This window comes from Hylobates moloch, unplaced genomic scaffold (assembly GCF_009828535.3).
Source record: "Hylobates moloch isolate HMO894 unplaced genomic scaffold, HMol_V3 SCAFFOLD_3, whole genome shotgun sequence".
Lineage (NCBI taxonomy): Eukaryota > Metazoa > Chordata > Mammalia > Primates > Hylobatidae > Hylobates > Hylobates moloch.
This window is the reverse complement of record NW_026652278.1, coordinates 71,559,713-71,584,932: the sequence shown is the minus strand read 5'-3', so window position 1 is coordinate 71,584,932 and position 25,220 is coordinate 71,559,713. Positions and strand designations below refer to the sequence as shown.

At 41.0% G+C, this 25,220-nt stretch overlaps 1 protein-coding gene across 30 annotated transcripts in view; it reads left to right on the top strand.

Moving 5' to 3' along the window:
* Nucleotides 1–25,220, top strand: part of KCNMA1 (potassium calcium-activated channel subfamily M alpha 1) — a 775,685-nt gene that overhangs the window by 609,810 nt on the left and 140,655 nt on the right. For 16 of the 30 annotated variants that reach the window (XM_032140900.2, XM_058436411.1, XM_032140879.2 and 13 more), the window contains exons 16-18: nucleotides 2,914–2,982; nucleotides 12,089–12,175; nucleotides 19,125–19,201. In XM_032140900.2, coding sequence (XP_031996791.1) covers nucleotides 2,914–2,982; nucleotides 12,089–12,175; nucleotides 19,125–19,201 — 233 coding nt within the window. Of the gene's footprint in view, nucleotides 1–2,913; nucleotides 2,983–5,344; nucleotides 5,357–12,088; nucleotides 12,176–19,124; nucleotides 19,211–23,000; nucleotides 23,010–25,220 lie in introns of all 30 variants that reach the window. The other 14 variants (XM_032140891.2, XM_032140884.2, XM_058436409.1 and 11 more) reach the window with 3 other exon arrangements.

The following is a 25,220-nucleotide window of genomic DNA, read 5'->3' as shown; positions in this document are numbered from 1 at the left end:
ATGGATTTAAAACTGGAAGAGGACTCAGATCTGCGGGTCCATCCCCTATAAGGTTAAGGAATGAATACAAGGCCACATAGATTTTAGGACTTTCTTGTGGTAGGAAACTCTTTTCTTTTTATATCCAGTTGGTAAATGGTACAGTAGTAGCTAGGAAGACATAATTCGCCATTACTATGAACTGTTACTTCCCTTCTTACCAGCGGGATTAGGTTTATAAAAGCAATGAAGATCTTTGATCCCATGAACTACCAGAGTCCCAAATTGGACTGGTCATTGCTCATAGGATATTAGCAAATTAACCTTTGCACGATCCATACTAAGTTTAAGATCAGCCTTCTCCCTGATGTTTTGGTATTTAGCTACTACTTACATTAGAAAGTGGTTACTTAATTTGGTAATTTGGTTCAATAAACATTGCATAAGCTATCTTATTTTTTTAAAAAACAATTTAAGCTCCAGAAGTAACAGTCCCATAAAGGGTGCATGTTAGCAGTGCTCTTTGGGACATAAATTAAGGAAGGCATTTTCCAGCTGTAGTTGGATATGTGTGTTGGTGTTTCAGCAAGCTGCATAATCAGCACAAAGCCCAGGTCATTAGAGTCTGCTGGCAGGAATCAGAAAACCTGCAAATCACCAGGAGATCCCAGATATGCCTGGATAGAAGTGGTCCTTGGACATCTGACTGTCTGCTGAAGGCAGTGCTGTGGACCACAACCTCACATGTAGGAATGAGCAATTGGTCTCACTCCCTGGAGAGCATGAGGCCTTCAGCAGCACTTTCCTTGAGAGCACCACATCCCCCTATCCAGCACATCTGATTATGTCACTTTTCTATTTTAAACCAACGAAAATCCCCCAATTCCACTTATAATAAGCTGCAGACTCCTTGCTCTGGAAAGCAAAGACCTCATGATCTTGCTCCCACCTCATTTCCTGACCTAATCACTATCACGCTTGACTTTGCTCACTCAGCTGCAGTCTTACTGGATTTATTGCTGATCCTCAAACACCCACAGCTCTTCCCTGCCTCAGGGCCTTTGTGCTTGCTGTTTCTACTTCCTAGAAAACTCTTTCCCCATATCTTCTCATCATGCTGTTGTGCTCCCTGCATCCTCAGAATGGTCCTCCTGAACCATCACAGATGATATACCCCTTCTGAGTTACTCTTTATATTCTTAGGTTGTTTTATTTTCAACATAGAACTTGTCATCATCTAGGAATTTATTATTTATTCACTTGGATATTTGCTTATTGTCTGTCTCTCCCAATACAAAATAGGCTTCACTGGAGATCAAGATGTAGTGTATCCTGCCAGGTATTAGCCAGAGACCTTAGGCAAGTTACATGGACTTTCTGATCCTTGGTTTCGTCATGTGTAAAATGGAGCTATCAATAGAAGTCTGAATAATTGGGGTAATAGCTTCCTCTTAGGGATATTGAGGGGATTAAATTGAACCACCAAGAAGCCCTCCCCACACTGTGACCCAGTACCTTATCCCCCTTACAATGCTGGAGCTAAATAAATAAGCATCAACTCATTGTTCAATCTATCAGTTAATCAATGTTCTATTATTCAAAATGGTAATGCTCATTGTAGAAACTTGTCATACATCATGTATGTAATTATTTTGTTTATGTGAGCTTTTATTCTATAAGTATATAAGTGTAAAGTTTCATCTAACTGTATTGTGCTATTTACATGTTCATGTCTTTTTATATATTTGTTCTATTTACATGTTCATATCTTTTTATATGGTATTATTTGTTGATCTTGTATCTTGAAATATTCTTTGAAAAGCCATTTAGAATGCTAATACCATATTACACTGTACTTTATTGCCTTATTATTGGACATTTAGGTTGTTTTCTATTTTTCTACTCTATAAATAATACTCTGAACATCTTTAAGCGTAAACATTTTACTGCACCTTTTGTTATTTTCTTAGACTTGAAACCCAGTAAGTGGAAACCATTTGTTTGTTTAGCTGCTCTGTATCGGTGGGTCTATTCACTATGCACTATGGAAAATTCCAAACAAGTCCAGGACTCTTAAGGAAGTTGCTCTGGTTAAGGAGCCAAAGTTCAGACGCATGAAACAATAGGGAGCGACCATAGCCGGTATAAAATTGACTAAAGGCTCAGTGATTTGGTTACAGACAAGGTGCTGGGAGAGTTTTGTGAATAGAAAATCACAGGGTAGCAGTAGCTGGAGAAGACCTACTGCTTGCAAGATTAGAGTTGACGTGGCCTGGGAGGATGGGTTGGGAAGAGAGAAGAAGGGATTGAGAGTGGGGAACACACAAGGGAAGGGATGGAAACAGGAACAAGCCAGCCTCAAAGCAGTCTGCTCTGCAGTTGAGAGCACCAGGCAGATGAGGTGAGACAGCTTGGATGGAGCCAGGAGTGACAATGCCATCGTCATGTGTTGGGCACTTACATAGAGGCCAAGTATTATTACCATCATTGCAAGCACACAGGGGTCTGCTCGGAACAACAATATGAGCCATTTGTACAAAAGACCGAAACAGAATCCAAATAACAGGTCCAGCTGGTCCAAATCTTTCCCTCCCCCTGTAGTTAACATTTTACTACCCGACCGAGTAACTAATGAATCTGGCCCAGTGTAAATCCCCAGGCACAAATCCCTGCTTGGGCTCTGTGTCTAGACAGCCAGACCTGAGTGTAATTTGCACTTTGAGCATCCAGCACCTTATCACTTGCAAGAAATCAGGTTTAATAGGGAAGATGGGGAGGTGTCGCTTCCACCCCCTCCCTTTGGCACAGTGCCGGTGGAATGAGGATCCCCTCGGTAATGACTGCATTAGGAGACTGAAAGATCGTAATAGTGTTTGTTATGTGGCTCTGGTCATTCAGAAGAATTGATTGGGAGGCTTCTCCATCTCATTGCAGGCTGTGTTTTGTGAAGCTCAAGCTCCTAATGATAGCCATTGAGTACAAGTCTGCCAACCGAGAGAGCCGGTAAGTTTGCGGTGACCCAGCAGCCAGCTGACACTTTTCATGGTGAGAGTGCATTCTGAGAACAGTCGGTTCACTTCTGCTTTCTTGTGCATTATTTATCTGCATGGAACCAGATGTAAAACTTCTCTGACCCTAGAGCACATTTCGAGGCATGCCCCACCAGACACTGCAGCTTCTATGCCAGACCAGCCTGGCACCCAAAGCCCTGCTGGGCATTCAGAGAGTGTTTTTCCAGGGAAGAGGGATGAGTCCTCGAAATATCTCCACCTGATCATGCCGACCTGGACTTTTCACCTTCTAAGTGCTAAACCAGAACTTAAAACCCCTTTTTACTGCTGTGAGCAAAAAAGCAGGTGGACTCTGGCCTCCTTTACAGCAGCCTTGGGGTAGAGCTGTGAGGGGAGACACGAACTCTCTTGATAGCCAAATTACAAGCAGCCTATTGTGTACCATATGTGCTTCTCCCGGTGCAACCAAAATCCAGGTGGCAGAATATCAGCTTCATGTAAATGAGCCAGGAGAGTGGGGCTGAGGTAGGAGCTCTCTTTATTTATTTATTTTACACTTAATTATGTGCAAATCAGACTGATGAGGGACTGGGTCTGGTTGAAATAGATAACATCCCAGTCAATATATGAGTTCACGCTGGAGGTGGGAAGCATCATGCTAACAAGAAATTTTGCTGATGGAGTACTGTACGCCTTGCAGATAAAATAGAGATGATTTTTTTGCTCCCCAATTCTTGTCAATAGTTTTGGAAGAAAGAGAGCTCATTGAGAAATGCTCAAGCTTTTGTTCTCTGAAATGACACCCATAGTCTATTCCTCTGTAGTTCATATATTCTGCAGATGCCCAAATGTAGAGTGCAGATCCCCTCCAACAAACACCTTAATAACTGAGCAGATTACAGTGGAAGACTAGAAGTTTCCTTTGATCATCATTTAAGGAGTTTTCCTTATCTGGGTGAATAACCCAATACAGCCAGACTTTCAAATGTGCAGTCTGTGTCTACGACAAGACAAAACAAAAGAAAGTAAAACACTGGATTGGTAGCAGATCAATCCAATGTTTTCTGTTACCTTAACTACCAGATCAGATTGCTCACAAAGGCAATCTGATCAAATGTTAAGCTATTTTGAAAACCCAAATCAACCAAAAGGAAGAAAAAATGGTAGATTTGGTGGCCATATGTAGAACATGGCTGTAGCAGTTAACAAATATGTAGATAGATAAATATTTTCTTTTTCATGTTGGCAAAGTGAAGAATATTGTTTGCAAAAACCGACAGTCCTGGTTATTAGTTGTTCAGCAGATGAGGTGGAATTTCCTGGGATTACTCTTTACCCAAGTTTTTGCCAATACTCACTTGTACCTGTGTAGGGCAACTGTGTGTATGTATCCTGGATTTTTGCAAATGATATTCTCTGTGTTGCCAAATCGCAAATCTTTGTGTAACTCAATGTTCTCTATTTACTTTTGTGCATCTTTCAAAAAAAAAATGTCATGATGTGGGTGATGCTGATGCTGCATAGTGTTTTTCGACCATTCTGGAATAATCTGACTGCAGGAGATTGCACCCTGAACCTTGAGCAGTTGTCTTCCACTCGTTGCCTTTTGGTTCCAAGGAGAGAAAAAGAGCGAAAGGCTGTTAATGGTTCATTGTGAACTCAATGTCACTATTCTAAGGAAACTAACTCAGAGCACTCCCTGAAGATGAAACTTTTCTTGGATAGGCCCTTCAATTGAGTCACAATTCTGAGATGTTTTCAACAAAGCCATATTTGTAGATATAGTTTTTAGTATATATATATTTTTTTTTTTTTTTTTTTTCTGAAAAGGGGAAAAAGGACTTGTTTGGCTTTGTTTGGGCTTTCTTTGTGCAGTTGCTAGCTTTAATTCTCAAATGTGGCTTGGTCTCAGTGTGGAAGCACATTGGTTCTTGTGGAAAAAGGTGTGTTTGAGGGAATGTGGATCATGCCTCTGAGAAAACACAGGACTTATCAAACACAATATCCACGTTAAAGATAAACATTTTTTAAATCTTCCCTGAGATAATAATTTTAATGTTTTTCTTTATTTAAACATGTCCCACTTCTTTCCCTCTCACATTTTCTAACTGACTGGGTGTGAAAATTCAAAGGACCTGCTTCTCCTTCCCACCTTCTTTAACCTGTGTTTAACTGCCTTCTTTGTTGTTGGTTTCACCCCATGATACTGTTTTCATGCTTTGCCGAAAAACCTTGTTTTCACATGCATCCTTCAAGTGATTTGAAACAAAGGTTTTATTCCTTCTTTCCTTCTGATGTCAGTCGATTTATTATCAAATTGTTTGATTTTAAATTCTTTTCTTGTCGTTTTGCAGAAGCCGAAAGCGGTATGCACTCTTCGTTAACTTTTCTTCCAACCTCCACCCTCTATCTTCACTCCTAACCACAGGACTAACCATTTGCCAAGAATTCAAGAAGAGAGAGATTATATATATGTATATATAATCTCATTCCCTTGTCTGGTGTATATATATTATATATGTGTGTGTGTGTATATATATATATACACACACCCCTCTCCAACTAGAGTACATAAATTGGAAGTAGCCTATTTCTGTTCCTGTTTGATTTGTTGGTTCTTTCGGATGATGCACTAACTTCTTTGCAGGAAACCTAAAAAAGGAAAGGCACACTCCTGTTTTCAGTCATGGCGCCAATAATGGGAACAAATACTATTAAAGTTGAACAGGAGGATGCTTCTCTCCAGCCCTTTGTGTCTGTTTCTGTATTGTCCTGATGTGTCTTGATGTCCACTGGACTCTGGTGCCATTTTGTCTACATACCACTTCCACATTCCCAGTGACCTCCTCCTCCCTGTGTCGAGTTTCTTGCCTATAGAGCAGAATTCATGTCCTTTTATCCACAAAACAGAGACCAAGCCCTTACACTTCTATTTTTCCTTACATTTATTTTGGTGATAACATTTTGAATATTTTATTTCTTGGGCAGTGCTCAGTATAGTCTTAGAACACTGCTATTAAATTGCCAGATTATCATACTTGATTTACAGAGTTAGTACTGTTTATTAAGACAGACTCATGGCTTTTTTTTCCTAGTGTGTTTGGGCATATTTCTTAATGTGAAGTTTCTCAATTTTCACCACGTGATTTCACCCTGTTTTGCTGCTGTTTTACATTGCATGAAGCATGACTAAATCATCATCAATGGCATTTTAAAAAAAAACCTTTCGGGTTAATAGTTCCAGGATAGCTTTTCAGTAATGTGTTCTCTAAGACAATATTGTTGAAAACATACTATTGAGATGCCTACTTGTTCATCTTTTCAAGTTACTTTTCTCTGTGATTGTAATCACTATCGTGTTTGTGTTTGTAACTGTGTGTGTGTGTGTCTGGGTGTGTGTATTTGTCTGTATCTCTTTCCAAAGTCCGATTCTTCTGTTGTTTTTTTGAGTACATGTGTATAAATAGAGGTGGCTTCCTGTCAGTTTGGTATTATTGATATGATCCAACTGCAAGAAGTTACTGCAACACTTTGCATCTTAAAGGTCCACAGTGGTTGCACCTCTGCTGTTGGCTTTTGGCCTTTGAGTCCTTTTATCTTGTGGTGAAGGCATGTTGTGATGTAGGCATGACTTGTCCTAAGTATACCAGAAAATGATTTGGCTTGCTCCCAGAACCAAATATCCAGCATTATCCTTTCTAGATCACCTCTCTCTTCCCCATCCCATATGGCTAATATTTTTCGTATGTGCAAAATATATTTGAAAATGCCATTTCTAAAGTTATTGAGATGGATGCAGGCTGAGTAAGTCCTCACCAGTATCTCTGGTGGACCACAGTGGCAGTCATTTGAGTCTGACCAACTGGGAGCAATCTTTATTATGCTGTCTGTGTGTAAGTGAACTGGGCTTAAGTATATTGACATATGAAATACACAACTGTGTCTCCAGTGGTATCCTAGAGTAAAAGTGTGTGTGTCTAGTCATGTGGGACTCCAGCAGCATGTATTTTAAAGCCCAGAAAAAATGAAAAGTTCCAGAAAGGTGATAAGATTTGAGATGTGGGGTTTCTCCGAACTGTGCCTGCACATAGCCTGCAAACTACAAATGCAGTCATACTCCCTGAGAGGGGACATGGATTGGTTCAAACAAAGTTCCAACTGAGAGTCATTGTATATGAACTTGTGTGATCAAAGAAGCCTCTTCTCAATGGCATGATTCATCTGGGCATAGCGTGAACGGAAACCCTAGATGGTTCTTATTTGCTTGCTTTAGTTAATGAAGTCCCATTAGCTTGCTAGACACAAATATAATTACTACGTTATCAAGCACAAACTATGTTCTCATATGAGTCATGCTATTTTTTAAAAATTGCCTGAGGAATGGTACATTACACCTACCAAAAATGAAAGGGAGAGGAGAGAAATTTAAGTCTATCATATTTACCCGTAATGGATAGAAGTCTCCTTAAACAGTATCTGTTTCAGTTGAATTACCAATCATAGATTGTCTCCAGAAACAGGAAACAAGTAAAGTTTACAATGATTGAAGACAAAACTAGATGTCCCCCAGTTACGCACAAGTGGTGGAGAAAGGAATACATTATTTCCTCCATCAAGCTGCAGTCTTCCAACCTGACCAGTGTTTAGCGAGAGATACCCAATGAAATGTGACACAACTTGAGACGCGGTGCTCCTCTCATGGAGGGACCTGATAGATACATTTCCCCGCAGGAGTGAGCCCTGCTAGCCAATTGCATGTAGATGTGTTTTATGTCTACAAACCCAAATTTCTCTTTGAAGTTTTGCTTTCAATGTTGAAATCAATTGCCCCAACTTCGCAAGTGGCACGCTGTTTACATATTGGGATATTTACATATTCACACTTAACGCATCTGAGAGATTGCTAGTTCATTGGCCAATCCCCTAGCCCTAGCAGAGATGTGGTCACTCCTTTAATCGGCCTGACTGATGAGAATTGTAGCTTGTTCTTTGAAAGAAAACTGTCACCTCCTTTCCACTTATTTGTGAAGAAAAGGAAAACTTTTGGAACTGAGGCTTTAAAAACTTACGTTTTTTTATTCATTCAACAAATAGTTGAAATGTGCCTGTTGCGTGCAGGCTGTAAGCCTGCTACTCCAAGAAACTCAAACATAAATAGAATGTGATCATGTTTTGTACCCCTCTACTCAACTGTGGGTTCCTTACAGAAAATACGTATTTGCTCCATGTAGGAGGTGAGTAAACAAAGAATAAGTTGAAACTTGAAACTAGTCTGAGAGCAAAAGAAATAGAGAAAGCAAGGGACCACACCAGCCCCGTGCTTCCAGCTGTCACTGGATGTTTTCTGTTGAAACCAGTAAGGTCAAAGAAGAAAGGATAATTTATATGTTCCTTGAAATGAGAGAAAGTCCACCTCTGCCAACATGTCCTTGTGGGAATTCTGTTAATGGATATATGGGCTTTTTCTCTTAGAGATTTTCCTGATTCTTCACATGACACATGTCGAAGTTTATCTCTGATAAACTAGTGAATTACATAAAGTTGGAGCCAGAGAACTGATTTAGAGTGGCGCACAGAGAGAGAGACTTTTGGCAGTCATTAGAACAAAACAAACTTAACATTGGATACTCTCCTAAAGAGATCAGAGATCCTCGGAAAAATTTATGTATTCCTATTAGAAGGTCAATAACAAATTCTAAAGATAGTAGGCAAAAGGGGGAGAAAGTTACCACTATCCAGAATCCTTGTCTTTTTATATTTTGAAGAAGAGGGGGATCAGCATTTTATTTAAACTTTCTAGATTTGGAATGTGTATAGAAGACTTAATGTCAAAAATATTTTTAAAAACCCCCAAAAAACCAGTAATGTAGTTCCTGGTGCTTCAGCACCAAGAGCATCTTTAAGTGTCTAGATTTCTTTCTTTCATTATTTCAAGGGCTGGGTCCATTCTTTAGATTCCCACCCAGAAGGCTGCCTCAGCCTTAGCTTAGTATCTGCAATGGTTCTGCCTCACACCTCACATGGGGATGGTTTAAACCCCCTCACCCTTGTTCACAGGGAATAAGAGGGCATCCTGGAATCCACACGATCTTTAAGGTAATTAGAGATGCTTTCGGTTCCTTACACAATCAGCCATAGATTTAAGGAACACAGGATACTTCACTGTGCAGACAAAAGTCAGTCTAAATTAGCCAATCACCAGATATTGAGCAGGGATAAAATGCTTTGGATTTCCTTGCAGTCAGTGGAAAAGTCTTTCAATGCCAATAGGGCACCTCCTGGGTCATTTATTAGCAGCAAGGACAAAGTGGAGGGTGATGGTGCTGTGAGGATTTTTTTACCTCTCAGTTTTATAATCACCTAGTTCACTGAGAGTAGCAGCTAAGAATTTAAGACCTTCTATGTGTCAGTCATGTAGCACATAGTACATACTTGAACTCTCTTAGAGACATTGTAAGCTAGCAATTATTCACCCATTTTACAGATGAGAAGTGTGAGGCTTACCTGCATTTGCAAAGCCAGGACCCAAATAGGTGAGACCTGATTCATGTGCCTGAGCACTTAACCAACATCAGCAGCAAACCTGAAACACCGATGTGGTTTACATTACAGCCCCAAATCTTTCTTCTCCACTGCACTAACTGGACTAAAGCAAGCTCAAAGGCTGTAATAAATTATCTCAACCTGCACTGTCTAGAATGCCAATTCTAAATGTTCACTGTAGGCCAATTCTTGTTCATTGTTGATAAAGAATAATGAAGCACACAATGTGAAAAAAGGAAACAGCATTCTATGTGATGCTTGTGTTGTTCATATATGTCACCAAGACATTGATGTGGGTCAGACTTTTCCTTTTGAATTCTGTTGTTCAAATCATGATAGGATTTTTTTTCCACTCAGAATTTTTTCTTGCATATTTTATATAAATACATGTCAAAATGTAAGCTTTTATAACTCTGAGGAACTAGCTCCTTTAGGCTCCCGAAGTGCATGGAATTTTTTGTGTATGTCCTTATACATTATTTTGTAGTGTATGGTTCTTTATCCTATAATTTCATCTCATTAATGGGCAAGGTATTTTGATAAGAAGACTATTATATTCCATGGGGTCAGCTAGAGAAAATCTGTGATAACTTTGTTGAAAATGAAATGCATTTTGGATTTGTTTTGCAAGAATTAAAAAAAGGAACAATAACCCACATGCATTGAGCCTTCTATACATCATCTCTCTTAATTCTCTAAAGATTATTGTTACCGTTATCTACCTCTTGTAGGTAAGAAAGTTGAGTTCTAGGGAGATTTAGTAACTGGCCCAAAGTCAAACAGCTATTAAGTGGTAGTGTTGGAATTTGGACCCAAATTCTGATTGCAGAGCCAGGGCATGTAAAAACTGCCTTGCAGGAAAGGAGGTAAAAAAAAAAAAATATGCAAAATTTAGAATCCTGCCTTTCTAAAACATCATACTGAATTGGCTTTGAAAGATAAATTCATCTAAACTGTATGAGCTCTAACACTTCACCCTCATGACTGCATGAAGTCAGAGGGCTCGTTATACCCATGTGAAGAGTTGGCGGAGGGGTCATTAGGAGGTACTTATGGAGAGCCGCTGCTCGGTGCAGGCCGTGCTATTAGTGTGGACCGCTGCTCTCTGATTTGGGAGGAATCTCATTGCTGCCTGTGGTTGTAGGGCAGAACAGTTAAATCTTCATAGCCTTTTGATATTATTGAGTGTCAATAATAGCCATGACACGAGTACAATTTCCTCCTGTCAGGTCTTGTTATAAGTAATGGTAGATGTTCTTGTGACCACAAACAATTATTTTGCAATAATGATCTGCTCAGAGGTCTCCCAACCAGGTGAACAAAGGTTCACCTGGGTCCTTCCTGTATGACTACAGACATATCACTTCATGACCACAACACTTTTCTGGAATGGTTTACCAGTAGGAAAAAAGATTATATGTTAATTACCATCCTCTGTATTTTGATTGTTTGGGGCAGCTGAGAACTTCCTTTAGACTGATTCCAAATATCTATTACCTGATTAAGCAACATCTTTTCAGAACAAGTAATACCTCTGTTGTATCTGTTGCTTTATTCAGAGTCCCTAAATTCAGTATCCATTAAGCTTGAAGTCTTTTCTCAGTCTCTGCATTAGACAATCTTGTATTCTGCTTTTGATCTGCAGAAAATTAAACTTGTTTGTTTCATCCATTTATTAGATTAGGATACATTTATCTCTTCTGTCAGTCCAAACAGAACTTGATCAGCTAATCTATTTACGCCACTTTGAAATAGGACAATGTATATTTAGGTTCCCACTTCTCTGTAGGGCAAGTTTTTTTAAGGGGTGGTTTGCATTTGTTTTCTCAATTCGCCTCAATTAGGACATGCGAGACACACATCTTATTCAAACACCCTGAACGTTTTTATAAACAGCAGACTGGAATCGTTAAGTATATCCAACTGCTGACTTAAAAAAAAAAAAACTGTTTGGGTAAATCCAATTCTTCCTATAAAGGCTGTACATGGAATCAATTTCCATGTCCTTATCAATGTCATGAAGACGTTCAGTTTGCTTCCGCATTGGTTACGGGTGTCTTGTACCATTCCCTGTGGTAATATGTGGTGTGCGTACATGTATGTTTATGTATATCTATAGGGGTCCCATTAATGCTTTGTCATTTAATGGAAAATTGTTGTAGCAATAGCTTCATCAGGCCAATAGTGCTTCCGTGTTGACCACCAATAGCAGTTTCAAAAGAAATTTATTCTGAGAGACTTTGCTTCAAATCATGTGCCCATGACGGCAGCTAGACTGCTCCATTATATAAACCCAGGCCCTAAAACCTTGATTTGCTTTGATTTCCTCAACTGGGAGCATGCCAGCCTGGGAAGTAAGCAGTAGTGCTTAATGATGGCATTATCCAACTAAATGTATGGGGCAGTGGACATTGGACTCTGGACAAAATCTTTGGGGAAAGCTTTAGACTAGTGGGCCCCCTATAAACACAACAGTATGGTGTAGCCTTTGAGGTTTTATTCAGAATATGACCTCACAAATGTATCTTCTCTGTTTCTTTTTGTTCACTGAGCAGTATATTAATTAATCCTGGAAACCATCTTAAGATCCAAGAAGGTACTTTAGGATTTTTCATCGCAAGTGATGCCAAAGAAGTTAAAAGGTAAGAGTTTATTTTCAACTGGCTTTCTTTCTGGCCCAGCCGTAGACACCTTGACCCACAGAAGTAGGCAGGCTTCCATAACCCCAAAACTCCTTAACATGTCTATGGCCATCAACTGGTGTAAGAAAAACTTCCATGGACTCCTGTTCATGTAGTCAATTCCACATCTTTGAATGAGAATAATAAAATTTTAGAACTAGGAAGCCTAGTTACCTGCTCATTCATTTTATGAGAGAGAAAATGGGGGCTCAGAGAGCTGAATGACTGCTCGAGGTCATCATGATTCCTGATGACTCAGAACAATATAACAAGACAACTGGCTCCTTATCTAGTGCTCTTTACTTAATATTATCTGGGAAATTTACTTGAGAATTATCAGTTTTCTACTGTCCCTGCCAAATAGAATTTCAAAAGGTTGGGATTAATTTCAGATGGAATATGAAACTGGCTCTATTTCTATTTGTGGTCTAGGTAAGTGGCTGAAGTTGTCAGCTTCAATTGTTAAGCCACTGTAAGTGCAGCACAGGATTTCACTGGCCTGCATGTTTCATGACATTTTTATTCGTATCCTTAAACCTGTTTAAGCAGCCTAGGAATTCACAGGGCCCTTTGCAGCACAACATGGAATATTATTGTATTTGATTCTATCTTATGAACTTGGAGAAATTTACTAGCAGAAAATGTGATGCAAATGTTCAGACAGGTCATTCAGCTCAACAGTAATATTGCATAAAATATTTTAAGTACATTATTAATTGTGAAGGTCTATCATTAGTTATTTAAGCCTATTGTCTTCATTGAATGAGTTCCTAGTCAAAGCCAGGCCTGTGCTAGGTGTGCTACATTCTTTATTGCTGCTCTTCAAAATAACCCTGGAAGGTAAGTCTTCTCAAACACTCAGAGCTTTGGTTTCCTCATCTGTAAAATCGAGATAAGTGATTTGTCCAAGGCCATGAGGCACATAAGTAAGTGGGGGAGCCCAGAATGGAACTAGTCTTTCCTTTTCTAAAACCCACTCTCTTTCTACCAAATTTAATAATACTACCACATTCTTACAAAGGAGGGTTTATTACACCCCAGCACTATTCTAGGTACTAGGTTCTCTGTATCTAAAACTTGTTAAAATCTCACAGCGACCCCATGAGATAGGTAGCATTACTCTTTCCCACTTTACATATGAGGAAACTGAGGCACAACTTGGCTAACTAACTTGCCCAAAGCCATACTGCTAGTAAGGAATAAAGCCAGGAAGTTGGATTTTCACTCTTAATTATTTGCCTAGGTTAAGCCTGACACGCTGAGCACAGAACGATGACATGTGACCATGGATACTTAGGGTCCTCTTCCTCCCCATCCGCTCTAGCAAACTAAGCCATACTGGCTACAGAAGTTTTTGGGAAAAACAAAATATGGGCTGATGGAAGAAAAAAGAATTCTTAAACTGAGCTCTCTAATAACTTAAATTTATTTCTGCAAATTGGGGAAAGATTGCCATGATTGAGTTGTGGGGGAAAAATACCTCCCTACTCAGTTCACGGAATCTCCCGGTTGTTCAAGAGTATCCTGAGAACTGGGTACACCTGAGAAGGGAAATTAGGATTAATGGGACTGAAGCTTCCCTCTCCCTGTGCTCCAATCAGGTCTGCTGGAGAAGAAGCTTGTGCCCTTGTCCAGACTGTGAGACACAAAAGCTTGAAACAGCATCTCAGCACCAAGTACAGGAGGCTGGGGAGCACAGGAGAACCATATATCACGTATACCTCCCAGATAGCAAATAAAACATGAAACTCCCATTTGTGTAATTCTATTTCCTATTGCATCTCTCACTAATGAATGTCACAAATACCAGGCCGTCCAAAAAACAAATTACCTCCTATATTAGGGAGTGCAATATGTCTCATTTCAGTGCTTTATGGTATTCACAAATACATGCTGACACAATCAGCTACAACACTAGGCTGTAATTTTCCATGGTGTGTGATGTGTCAAAGCAAATGCTGTCAGTTAGGGAATTCCAAATAGATGAAGACTGCAAAAAACCACAGAAAGAACTTTGGAGATTTGAATGAAACTAAACAAGTTTTGTAAAAATGGAAAAGTAGATTATGATGATGTAGTATCGAGTTTGCACCCTCCACTGCAAAAAAGCAACAAAAGAAGTTAATGAACTCTAGCTCATAGAAACCTTCAGATGCAGTGTCTTAGAAAATGAGGAGTGAAACCATCCTACTGCAGTCTTAAGAAGGTCACTTGAGGATGGGCATTTGGGTGCTTGCTCTTTCCTCCTTGCCACCAAATATTTTCCTTTTAAAATAACGTTGGAACATAGACTTTAATATAGGAGTCACAAAACGGTGGCTCAGTGACTCAATTTGGCTTGCACATATGATTCTTTTGAGTCACAATTTTAAAATATAAATGAGTTGCCAAGGTGAAAAAAGTTATGAGCTTTTATATAAAAATCCTTATTACTCGTTTCTCCTGAAAAATTGGCAGACCCAACAATACTGGGAAGCAGTCTCAAACTCACTCATTCGTTGGCCCATCAAATGTGTGTAAGTCATTTACATTTAGAAGGCTCTATACAAGGCACCAGGGAAACAGTGGTGAAAAATGAACAATGCGGAGAAGTCCCAACTCTCATGGGGCTCATATTCTAGGCAGGAAAGAATTACAGTTTTTTTTAAAAAAAATTAGTGGTAAAAGAATTAATGCAACTAGGTCACTGATCTGGGTTGGTTATAAGTGAAAGCTTCTTAGAGGGGACGGTATTTGAGCAGAGATTGAGATGAAGGGAAATAATCCATCAGGCAGGGATCAGATAGGAAGAAGAGATGTGCTGGGAAGAAGTTCATTGTGGGTAGGGACCCCAAGAGGGAAAGTGTGGCTAGGGAATAGATTTGGGGAGAATAATATGAGATGAGGTTAGAGAGAGGCAGAGGGTGGCTCCTAAAGCACTTTATAGAAAGGTTGGATCTGTTATAAAATGGAAGTCATTGATGGCTTTAAGCTGATCTGTTGTATATTTTGAAAAAGTCATTCTTCCTGCATTGTAGAGAATGAGAGGAATGGGGCAGGAGAAGAGGTGAGAGACTCAGTGCCTATTGCATAGTTTAGGTAAGAGATGATGGCAGCTTGGACTGACAACTGAGTGGAGGTGGAGAGAGGTGGGTCCCATTCAGACTATATTTGGGAGATTGTGCAGAACCCCCCAATGAATTGGGTAGAAGTGAGGGAAAAAAGAGGAATGAAAGATGAAGGCTAGAGTCAGGGCTTAAATTGTGTTGATCTTAACCAAGATGAGGGATACTAGAGAAGGAGCAAGTTTTGGGTAGTAGGAAGTTAAGCGTTCTATCTGGGCTATGTTAGGTAGGAGATGTGTACTAAACATATACACAGTGATATCATAAGGCAGTTGGATCTTAGAGTCTGGAGTTCTGGGGATAAGTGTGAGTTGGAGATGAATATGTAAATGTGGGTGCTGTTTCTTGTCCTGGCAAGAAACAGATGACACACTTAAATGGGAAAAAGGAGGAGAGTTTTATGAAGAGACTGTAAAGTTATGGGCAAATAGTTAAGGAATACCAACAAGGGATGGCCAAGCACTGCAGAGCTAGCAAGAAAGGGGAGCCACCTTCACCCTAGATCTGTAGGATCAAGGGGAAGGAGGGCTATCAGGAGCTGGAGAGAGAGGCTGTCATGTGCCATTTCATAGACCTGTACAGGAGGGAACCCGGGGGGTCAAGGTGGTGACCTCATCCCCCTCACCCTAGTCTCCTGCTGACTCCTTCCACTGGAAACGCAGACCAGAAAACCAGAGGACAAGGAGACCATACAGGCTGGCCTTGCAGGACACAAAGCTGGTCTCCTGATGATGGGTGAAGCAAGATCACCAGCTGAAGGCTGCTTGTGGGAGGGGTACGGTGAGCTGGAGCAAGTGGAGAGGAGAGGAGAGAGAGCTGTTTTGGAGTGTGAGAAAGCAAGCACCAGGAGAATGGGGTAGATCCCAAAGAGTGGGAAAGGCCCCTGAAATCCATGGTTATGGGTTTAAAGTGAGGTCAGCGTGTTTTCTTTCCCAGCGAAACTCCGTTGCTCAGGTGCAGGTGTGCAGTAAGGGAGGGGCTTTGCAAGGCGAGCATGACAGAGGAGGCAAAGATGGGTGGGGAAGAGAATGATTCTTGCAAAGAAATGCCACTTGGCAGAGGTCAGCTGAGCTTACTCTGCCTGCTCCAGATCACCATGGACACCCCCCCCCCACCCTTGCCTCATTTCACTCATTAACCTTAATTGCCTAGCCCTGGAGGACATTATGCTTGGTGAAATAAGCCAGGCAAACATCGCATGATCTTATTTACATGTGGAACCTACAAAAGTTAAACTCATAGAAGCAGAAAGTGGAATGGTGGTTAACAGGGGCTGGGGGTGGGAGGGATTGGGGAGATGTCCATCAAAAACGTGAAATTTCAGTTAGACAGGTGGAATAAGTTCAAGAAATCTATTGTTCAATGTGGTGACTCTAGTTAAAAATGAATTGTATACCAGAAAATTGCAAAGACAGATTTTTTTTTTTTTTTTGAGACAATGTCTTGCTCTATTGCCCAGGATCCCAGGCTGGAGTGCAGTGGCACAATCTCAGCTCACTGCAACCTCCACCTCCTGGATTCAAGCGATTCTCCTGCCTCAGCCTCCCAAGGAGCTGGGATTACAGGTGCATGCCACCATGACTGGCTAATTTTTTTATTTTTAGTAGAGACGGGGGTTCACCATGTTGGCCAGGCTGGTCTCAAACTCCTGGCCTCGTGATCCATCCACATCAGCCTCCCAAAGTGCCAGATTACAGGCGTCAGCCGCCACACCCAGCCAAGACAGTAGATTTTAAGTGTTCGTACCACAAAAGGTGTGCTTCAGTTTCCTTATCTGTATAAAGTAAATGTTAATTAGCTTGATTCAACTATTCCACATTGTATATGTATTTCAACATGTTGCATACCACATATATATACAATTATTATTTGTCAATTAAAAAAATTAAAAAAGAATCCAACTTTAGTTCATGAAGTAATCAAACTTTATCTTTTCACAAGTCTGTTCAGGCTTATCATCGTGTCATCATCTCTTTAGTGTAGACCTTGGGCTCTTGTGCCAGGCTATGTGAATTCAATCTCAGCTTTTAGCTGTGTGGCCTCGGGCAGGTCACTTAACTTCTCTGTGCTTCAGTTTCCTTATCTGTAAAATAGAAATAATAATCATACCTCCTTCAAAGGGTTGTTTGAGGATCAAATATGTTTAATGCTTATAAAATACTTAGAACCACACCTGACTTGTAGTCTGTTTTCTATAGATGTTAGCTATATGATTGTTACCATTATTGTCATTATGTGTTAAGAACAACAAAGGGAGAGGGAAAATGGCCACAGGAGGTGGAGGCAGAGTTACTTTCCCCAACGTGGATGCTTTCTACTTTCCTGTTTTTCCTGTGCCAAGGCAGATGGATTGGGTTCTTAGCCACATTGCCACTCAGGGTCAACAGTCAGCTAGGATTTCTTTTTATTTTATTTTTTAATTTCTATGAGACATAGATGACAGCTGGCATTTAAAGAAAGAGTGGAGAAGTTGCTAGGATAGACCAAGCATTGGACTTGGATTCAGAAGTCTTGGGGCTGGCTGAATCCCAGCATGGAATGACTGGGCAGTCCACGACAACCTCCTCAGTTTACAGATGAGGACACTGCATCCCAGAGATTTAGGCTGCAGGATCTCCAAGACCTCATGTGGATCCAAAAGTCTTAACATTGGTTTCCAGTGGGTGCCAATTATAAATCCAAGTCCTGTGAAAACATAAAAAGGAACCTAAGAATCAAATGGTCATGAATTGTGTTTATTTCTGCAGCCCTGGTCAAGAAAAGGCCATGTTTATAGCTGGCATTCAATTTCCTGTTGGGAGTGGTAAAGGCACCAAGCCAGGGATTTTGTTAGTTCTTGGATCCAGAAGGTTGTATGGTTGTTCCAGTGAATTTTATCACCTCCCCAGTACTGAAAGGGCACAGGCCTCTTGTGCTGTTCTAGGCACTGTGATTTCAAATAGTGCTTGAATGATCTTATTTTTCTTATCCAGAATATCTTTGACACAGCTAATGTACTGTGGAATCACCTACGGATATTTAAGTCAGATTAGGGGATTTTCTTTTTGAGTGCTTCATCTCATTCTCCTTCTACCTACCTATTCCTTCAATAAGCTCTACTCACCCCCTTCCAGTGGTCAGCTGAGCTTTGCTCCACAGTGAGGAGAAAACCCTCATTTAGTGCATGTTCTCAGGGCTGGATAGCATGGGAATTGGTCCAGTCAGCTTTGGAGTAAAATAAGCTATGAAACTCCAGAGGGGGTTTGACAGAGGAACCCACTGACTCGTGGCTTTCGTTTTTCCCTCTCTGCAGACCTCCTCAACTCTGTCTCACTTTGGCTGACCAGAAAAGGTGCTTTCAGAGTGACAAGGTTGATATTTTTATTTGACTGAGAAATGACATACTGCTGCCCCCTTAAATATATATTTGACCAGACTGTGGGAATTTTGGTGTTGTATTTAACTTCCCCACCAAGGGCCCAGGGCTCATTGCCCACGTGTCCCCACGAGTAGCATCAAAGGCTGTTCTCAAAAATGAAAGACGAATGAGCAGACACAGTGTGTCACATCAGCAACTTTTTTCCCAGTTTCTTTGCCAATGGAAGTTTATGAAAAGGAGCACTAACTCAAATCACAGAATCCTGTGTTTGAAATAAATGGTCTTGCAACAAACATTTCCGTCTGCAAATGTCTAAACCTTTCAAAAGATTAAAGGAAATTAATGCTGGCATGTTTCATTAATTTGGCACCACCGTGGAGGAAATGTGGTACTCATTTCATTTGGGTGGATTATGAAACGTGTCAGTTTTTCCATTCTCTTTCTCCAGGGCATTTTTTTACTGCAAGGCCTGTCATGATGACATCACAGATCCCAAAAGAATAAAAAAATGTGGCTGCAAACGGCGTAAGTAGTGTTTCTCTCCCCGTCCCCTCCCTCTCTCATTCCTATTCTCCAAATTCCTTTTCCTTCCCTTTTCTTATTAGAGAAACACTAAACATCAAGAGTTTTCTTGAATATGTTTATGTTTCACTCAGCAGTTTAAAGAAATATGAAATAAATACCTGTCCTTGCTTTGTTAAAGCAGAGGATGAAAAATCACCACCGTCAACACCTAGGAATGAAACTTGTGCCTAGTCCCTGCTTCTTTACTCTAGAGGTGCCTCAGTAGATGTGTCCAGTCTAACAGAGACAAGTATGATGTATAATAAGGAGGAGAACTAAAGCCACAGAGAACAAAGTGTTTTTGTATCCTGATTTCCAGTGGATTGGGGGTCCCTGAGTATATACGGTTAAGAGAGAAACTAAATCTGAGGACTTGGTCTCCAAAATGGGAGTTGACTCTTTCCATTTGGAATTCCTGCTAGTTTTAATACCACAGGCCAGAGTTGGCAACCGTGATGCCTTCAGACTGCCCCCAAGAAAAGAACTTTCCATTGCCAAAGGGCTTCAGTTGCCATCGTCCAAAGGTCGACCTCAAGCATCATTGCTCTTTGGGGTAGACTAGATTGGGCTCAGTTGTTTCTGGAATATTCTGTCTCAAGTCCCTTCTAAAGCAGTTTGCCACTGGGTCCTCTTGAGAAAGATATAGTGAGTCCAGAACGTGGAATTGTGAGCTCCTGAGATACCATTACTTAAGCGGCCTTTGCTTTGAGAAGGTTGTGCCTTTTGCAGTAATTATGCTGTATTGCCTAATAGAAATTGTTCTCTACCCTTGAGAAAACAAACAAAAAAAGATGGCATCCTTCCTATGGTGAGTTAGTCTTTTAAAAGCTCCTTATAATCATTGCTTTGATTCTCACTCTAACCCCATGTAATTGGCAGGAGCGTTATTAATCCCATTTTACGAAAAGAGGAAACTAAGCTTCCAAGTTTGAGAGGATGAGATTGCTGACAGTCACACAGCCAACATGCAGGGATTTGGGCACACCTGAAGGCCTCTATTGATTCTCTGGGTGCTCTAACATTTTTTCTGCAGAAGGGAAAGGCAAAATGGGCAGTCTTGGGTCTGATGAGTAAGAACAATTATGAAAGACTACCCCATAAAATCCTTGTTCACAAGCAGAAGCCAGACAGAAGAGCAACATTCCTAAGGTATGCCACTGAAGGAAGGACCTTTTTCATTGTACTAGAGGCGGGTACAGAAAATGTAGAACCAGTCATCTATAAATATCACTCTGCTGGAGGGTAAAGAAGTTCCTCAATCCATGGGGAAAATTCCCTTGGGGTGCACTCTTGGTCTAGAGAAGTTTCTGCAGAAATCCCCTCAGGATGGGGCAGCTTAGGCCCATGGATTTCCTCCCCATTTCCACTGACTTAATACAGCTGGTCCCCTTCTCCCAGACTTAATACAGCTGGTCCCCTTCCCCCAGACTCTTATCGAGATGAGTATTTATTGATATCTCAAAACAAGAGCCTCTAATTTCTTGGGACAATAATTCCCCAATTCTGACAACCTACCGAGAAGAGCATCTAAGAGAGAACAAGGCCTAGAATGAACCTCACTCCCCATTCAACCCCCACAGACACCATGAATCCGAAGACCTTCTTCACCAGGTAGTCCATCCCAGCCATGCTCAGTTGGTTGTGGACACAGCAGCACGGCTGAGTTGACCAGACATCTCCTGAATCATTTCAATCAGAAGGAGCACAACAGTTTGAGGGCTGAGGGAAATAAGAGAGAACAACAAATACAAGAGGTGAACGCTTCTGTAAAGAAACGCTTGTAGTGAGGGGTTGGGAAAGGGAGGAAAGGTGAGGCCAATAACCCCTGACAGGGTATTTGCCAGACCCTCATCCCACAGAGTATCAAGGAAATAGCAAGACTGTGATTCACATATTGATAAGCCGTCCACATATTTTTGAGTATCTTCTTTGGATGAGGTGCTATTTTTGGTTCCAGGGATGGAGTGGTGAACAAGGTAAAGTCCCTGCCCTCCTGAATCCTTTACTCTGGTGAATGGAGACAAACCATGATCATGTAAATAAATAAATTCAGAGATAGCCAGTGCTAAGAAGAGAGAAGAGACTGCCCGAGGGTTGAGGAATCCTGCAGCGGTGCTACTTTATAGCTTGGAAGGTCAGGAAGGCCTCAGTCAGGGGTGATGTTGAGGCCAAGACCCAATCCAGATAGGGAGAAGAGCAAAGGTCAAGGTCAGGAGGCAGGAATAAGTTTGTGGTGTTTGAAGGATGGAAGAAAGGCCAGTGGCACTGGGGAGAGCGTAGTATGAGATGAGATTAGAGAGGGAGAGAGGGGCCGTGGTAAGAAGTGTGGGTTTTAGTCCTATATTAGGAAGCCTTTGGAAGATTTTAAGTGAGGAAATGTCATCATTAGTTCTTAGTTTAAAAGATGTCCCTGGTGTCTGGATGGAGAGCATTCTCGGGAGGAAGGAGTGGAAGTGGAAGGATGAAGTGAGAACTTCTCTGACTCTTGCTGTGACATTGGAATGTCCCTCATAGGACACTGTAGTGGAACACAGCAGACTAAATTGTCCCTAGAAATAAGAAATAAGGATTTGGCCTCTAGGGTATTTTTCCACCTTGGTTCCAGACAAGTAAACAGCAGCAGGCTTTAGCTTCATCCTGGAGAGACAGGCCCATAATTGTTTGAAATAATTTTCTTCTTTTCATTTCCTTTAAAGTTGGTGGAGCTAGTGAGGTATATAATCTCCCATTATGCACTGCACCAATTGCTGCAAAAGGCCTGCCTCTACAAAGCCAAGCCAGTGTAACAAGGGCCTCGCTTCCTTCTCTGTACACTCCCATGCCTCCTCCCCCAACCTCAGCTTCTTCATCTCACAAAGGCCTTTGGCTATGTAACAATCAGAATTGTCCGAATATTGCTCCTACTAATTAAAAGGGCATAGAACAGAGGGCAGGATGCAGATGTGTGTGTGAGGTGAGGGGGTGGTTAGAATAAAATGAATTATTGAAAATAAACCTCCCCATGTAGGTCAGGCAAGTGAGGAAATTGGAGAAGATGTTTTAGTTGCAAAGAAACTTTAATTAGAAGAAACTAGGATTATTAATAACACACTGGAGGGACCCCCATGCCTTCGAACAGACACTGCTTGGTTCCCTGTCTAAGTTGGAGAAGACAGCTGACCCACATACTCATCTGTCCAAACGTGTTAGTCCAGGTATTAATAATTCACCCTGGAATGGTAGATCCCATGAGGGCAGAGCTCATGACAGTCACTGGCCCTTACCCATAGCTTCCTAACCCTCCTTCCCCAACCCAGTCTTCCCCTTTCACTTCCACCCCTACCTCCTCATTCACTTTCATTCAATAACCTTCAACATTTCACGTCATCTCATCTGGAGAAATATCAGGTGTGGACATTCCATTTCTGGAAATCTTGTGATAGTATAGTTTAACGTTTGCATTTCTTTCCATTTCTTCATAGCTCTCTATCAAGGAAAAGAGTCAAATTCAGCTGTCTGGCCGAGGAGCAAGTTCTCAGGGTCTACTATTTACTCATTTTCTCTTTCTGTATAACAAACCTTGTCTAATGATTTACATTTCTTCCCCCAGCCTCTAAAAGTTTGCCAAAGTGTGGACTCCTAGGGGACAAGTAATGTCTAGTTTGATGTGTTTGAAGGAATTTTCTTTGACTTCAAATCATTGACATATCTTTGATTTATTTTTTTTCTCTTTGCTGCCTTGGAATACGGCCCCTACTCTATTTTAACTGCACACTGGTAGTGATATATTGTGAGTAAAACGGGTTCCCAGCAGCCCGGAGTCCAGTTCCCCCTGTCTTTCTCTAGAAGAGATACTCTTTTACTTTTCTGTACAGTTTTAATTTCCCTTTTACTTTTGGTATTTATGTTGCATGTAGCAGTGACATCATGCTCCAACTCCTTCATCCCCCAATGCAGTCTACAGAGTAGCCTGGAGCCAGAGAGTCCCCAGGGAGCCTGCTCTCCATCCATCCACCCCAGTCCCCAGGCTCTGGCCAGCTTTGGGCACTGTCTTATTTTTCCATTTGAAAATAAGACCTTGACAACAGTGTGTTTCTCTTGAAGGCCTTGTCTCAGGACTTTTAAGGGACACTGATTAGGCTGAAGTAATTACCACTATAACTCTAGATGCTTCATCAGCTGGGGTAATTGTCATGCTTGCCTTTGATAAATTTTATACTTGGTCTCCTTTGCTATTGAGCTTGAATTCCTCTCCTGAAGGAAACACATATGCCACATATATATTCCCATGTTGTGATACATATATATATATATATATACACACACAATATGTACCATGATGTATCAGAGTATATGTACATTCTTATATGTAAAAATTCATATTTTTACATATAAGAGTAGAGATATTCCATAGAGTGATGTATTTATTGCAGTATATGCCTCTCTGTATGAGAAGTGCTTGGTAGATAATTAATTGGTTACTCAGCTTTGGGACTGTATCTCAATTGTCTTACTGGAGACAAGTATTTGCACAGTGGTAATTATTATCTGCAGTTTATGAAGTTCCCTTGCTTTACAACGAAGTTTTTCTTTTAGTCAGTACTCAGTAGGACACACCCAGTTGCTTTATGAATGTTAGTCAGACATCTTGGAAGATCCCTTTACGTGTTTAAGGCAGAAAAGCTGACTGGAGGAGAACATTCCATTTCAGCAATGAGCAATGTATAAGTCTGAACAAGTCAATGCAAGTGTCTGAACCTCTAACTTACTCAAGGAATAGGATGCCCGTTTACTCAACAAGATGTGGCCATTGAGGAGGAGCTTTTAAGGCCAGCATTGAGCTTTGGGTCTTTTCTCATGTTCATAAGGCTCTACTGAAAAGGAGACCCAATCTGTGGAACAGTTCAGTCCAATGGCTCTGGAATTTGGAGAAGATGTTTCAAATTCAGTCCTCTCATTCCTTTGCAGCAAAAGAGGCAAGTTGATCATCTGATTTTGGTTAGTCATCAGTGTTTGGAGGGTATAGATTGCTCACTTTAAAAACAAAACACAACGATGACCTTCTTCAGTTCAATGCACAGTCTTGCTAAAATTGACTCTGTGGCTTTCTTCATCGACAGAACCCTTTAACCATGGCTTGAGGGCATGGCCCAGTTTCATACCTACAGAGCTGCATACTAAATTGAATGATCCTTCAGAATTGGGGAGAAAATGTGGTGTCAATCAACCAACAACTCTAGTGCCAAATACTTCTGCCTTCCTCAGCCACAATATGGTCGTTAGGGGCAGAATCAACTAGTTCGGTGTGCTCTGTGCTGCCAGCATGAACTAGCTTTTTCTTTCTCCTCTTTCTGTTTTTGGAAAACCACCTAGAAGACCTTTCTTCTTACTCCAGAAGGTAATGGGAGGAATTTTGCTAAGTGAAGACATCATTTCTCATTTACAGGACTTGAAAGAATATTCTCTGATTCCCAGTGCCACATCAAAGGCCTCAGCTTAAATCCTGGTGGACTTTTTCTTCTGTGGATATTTTTATTAGTAATGTTAGTTGCTGCAGAGTCCATGAAGAGTAGCTCCATGTTTCTTGCTTGGAAATAATCCCTCCTTCATTTGACTTATTTTAAAAGTGAGGTTGTGACCTGAAAAGTATCTACTGATTGAATGGCAGACTTTTTTTTCTTCCATCCCAGTCTTCCATTGAATTTGCTCCATTTGAAATCTAAAATATTTTCCCCAGCAGTTGGAAAACTCCACCTGGGCCCCTCAGTGCGGTACTGCTTTTTCCTGCCCCTTCCAATCCACCCTGGAAATTAAGATTCTGCAATTGGAAATTGGCTGACAATTTGGTTGCTGATGCAGGAGGCAGATGGTGCTGAGGATAGGATGGAATCCAATTCTTCCTTCCATTCCAGGCTTGGCTCAGAAAGGCCAGCCAGCAGAGAACCTGAGTTTGACAGATGATTATCCATTTGACTCAAGGAAAGAGCAGTAACTGAGCTGC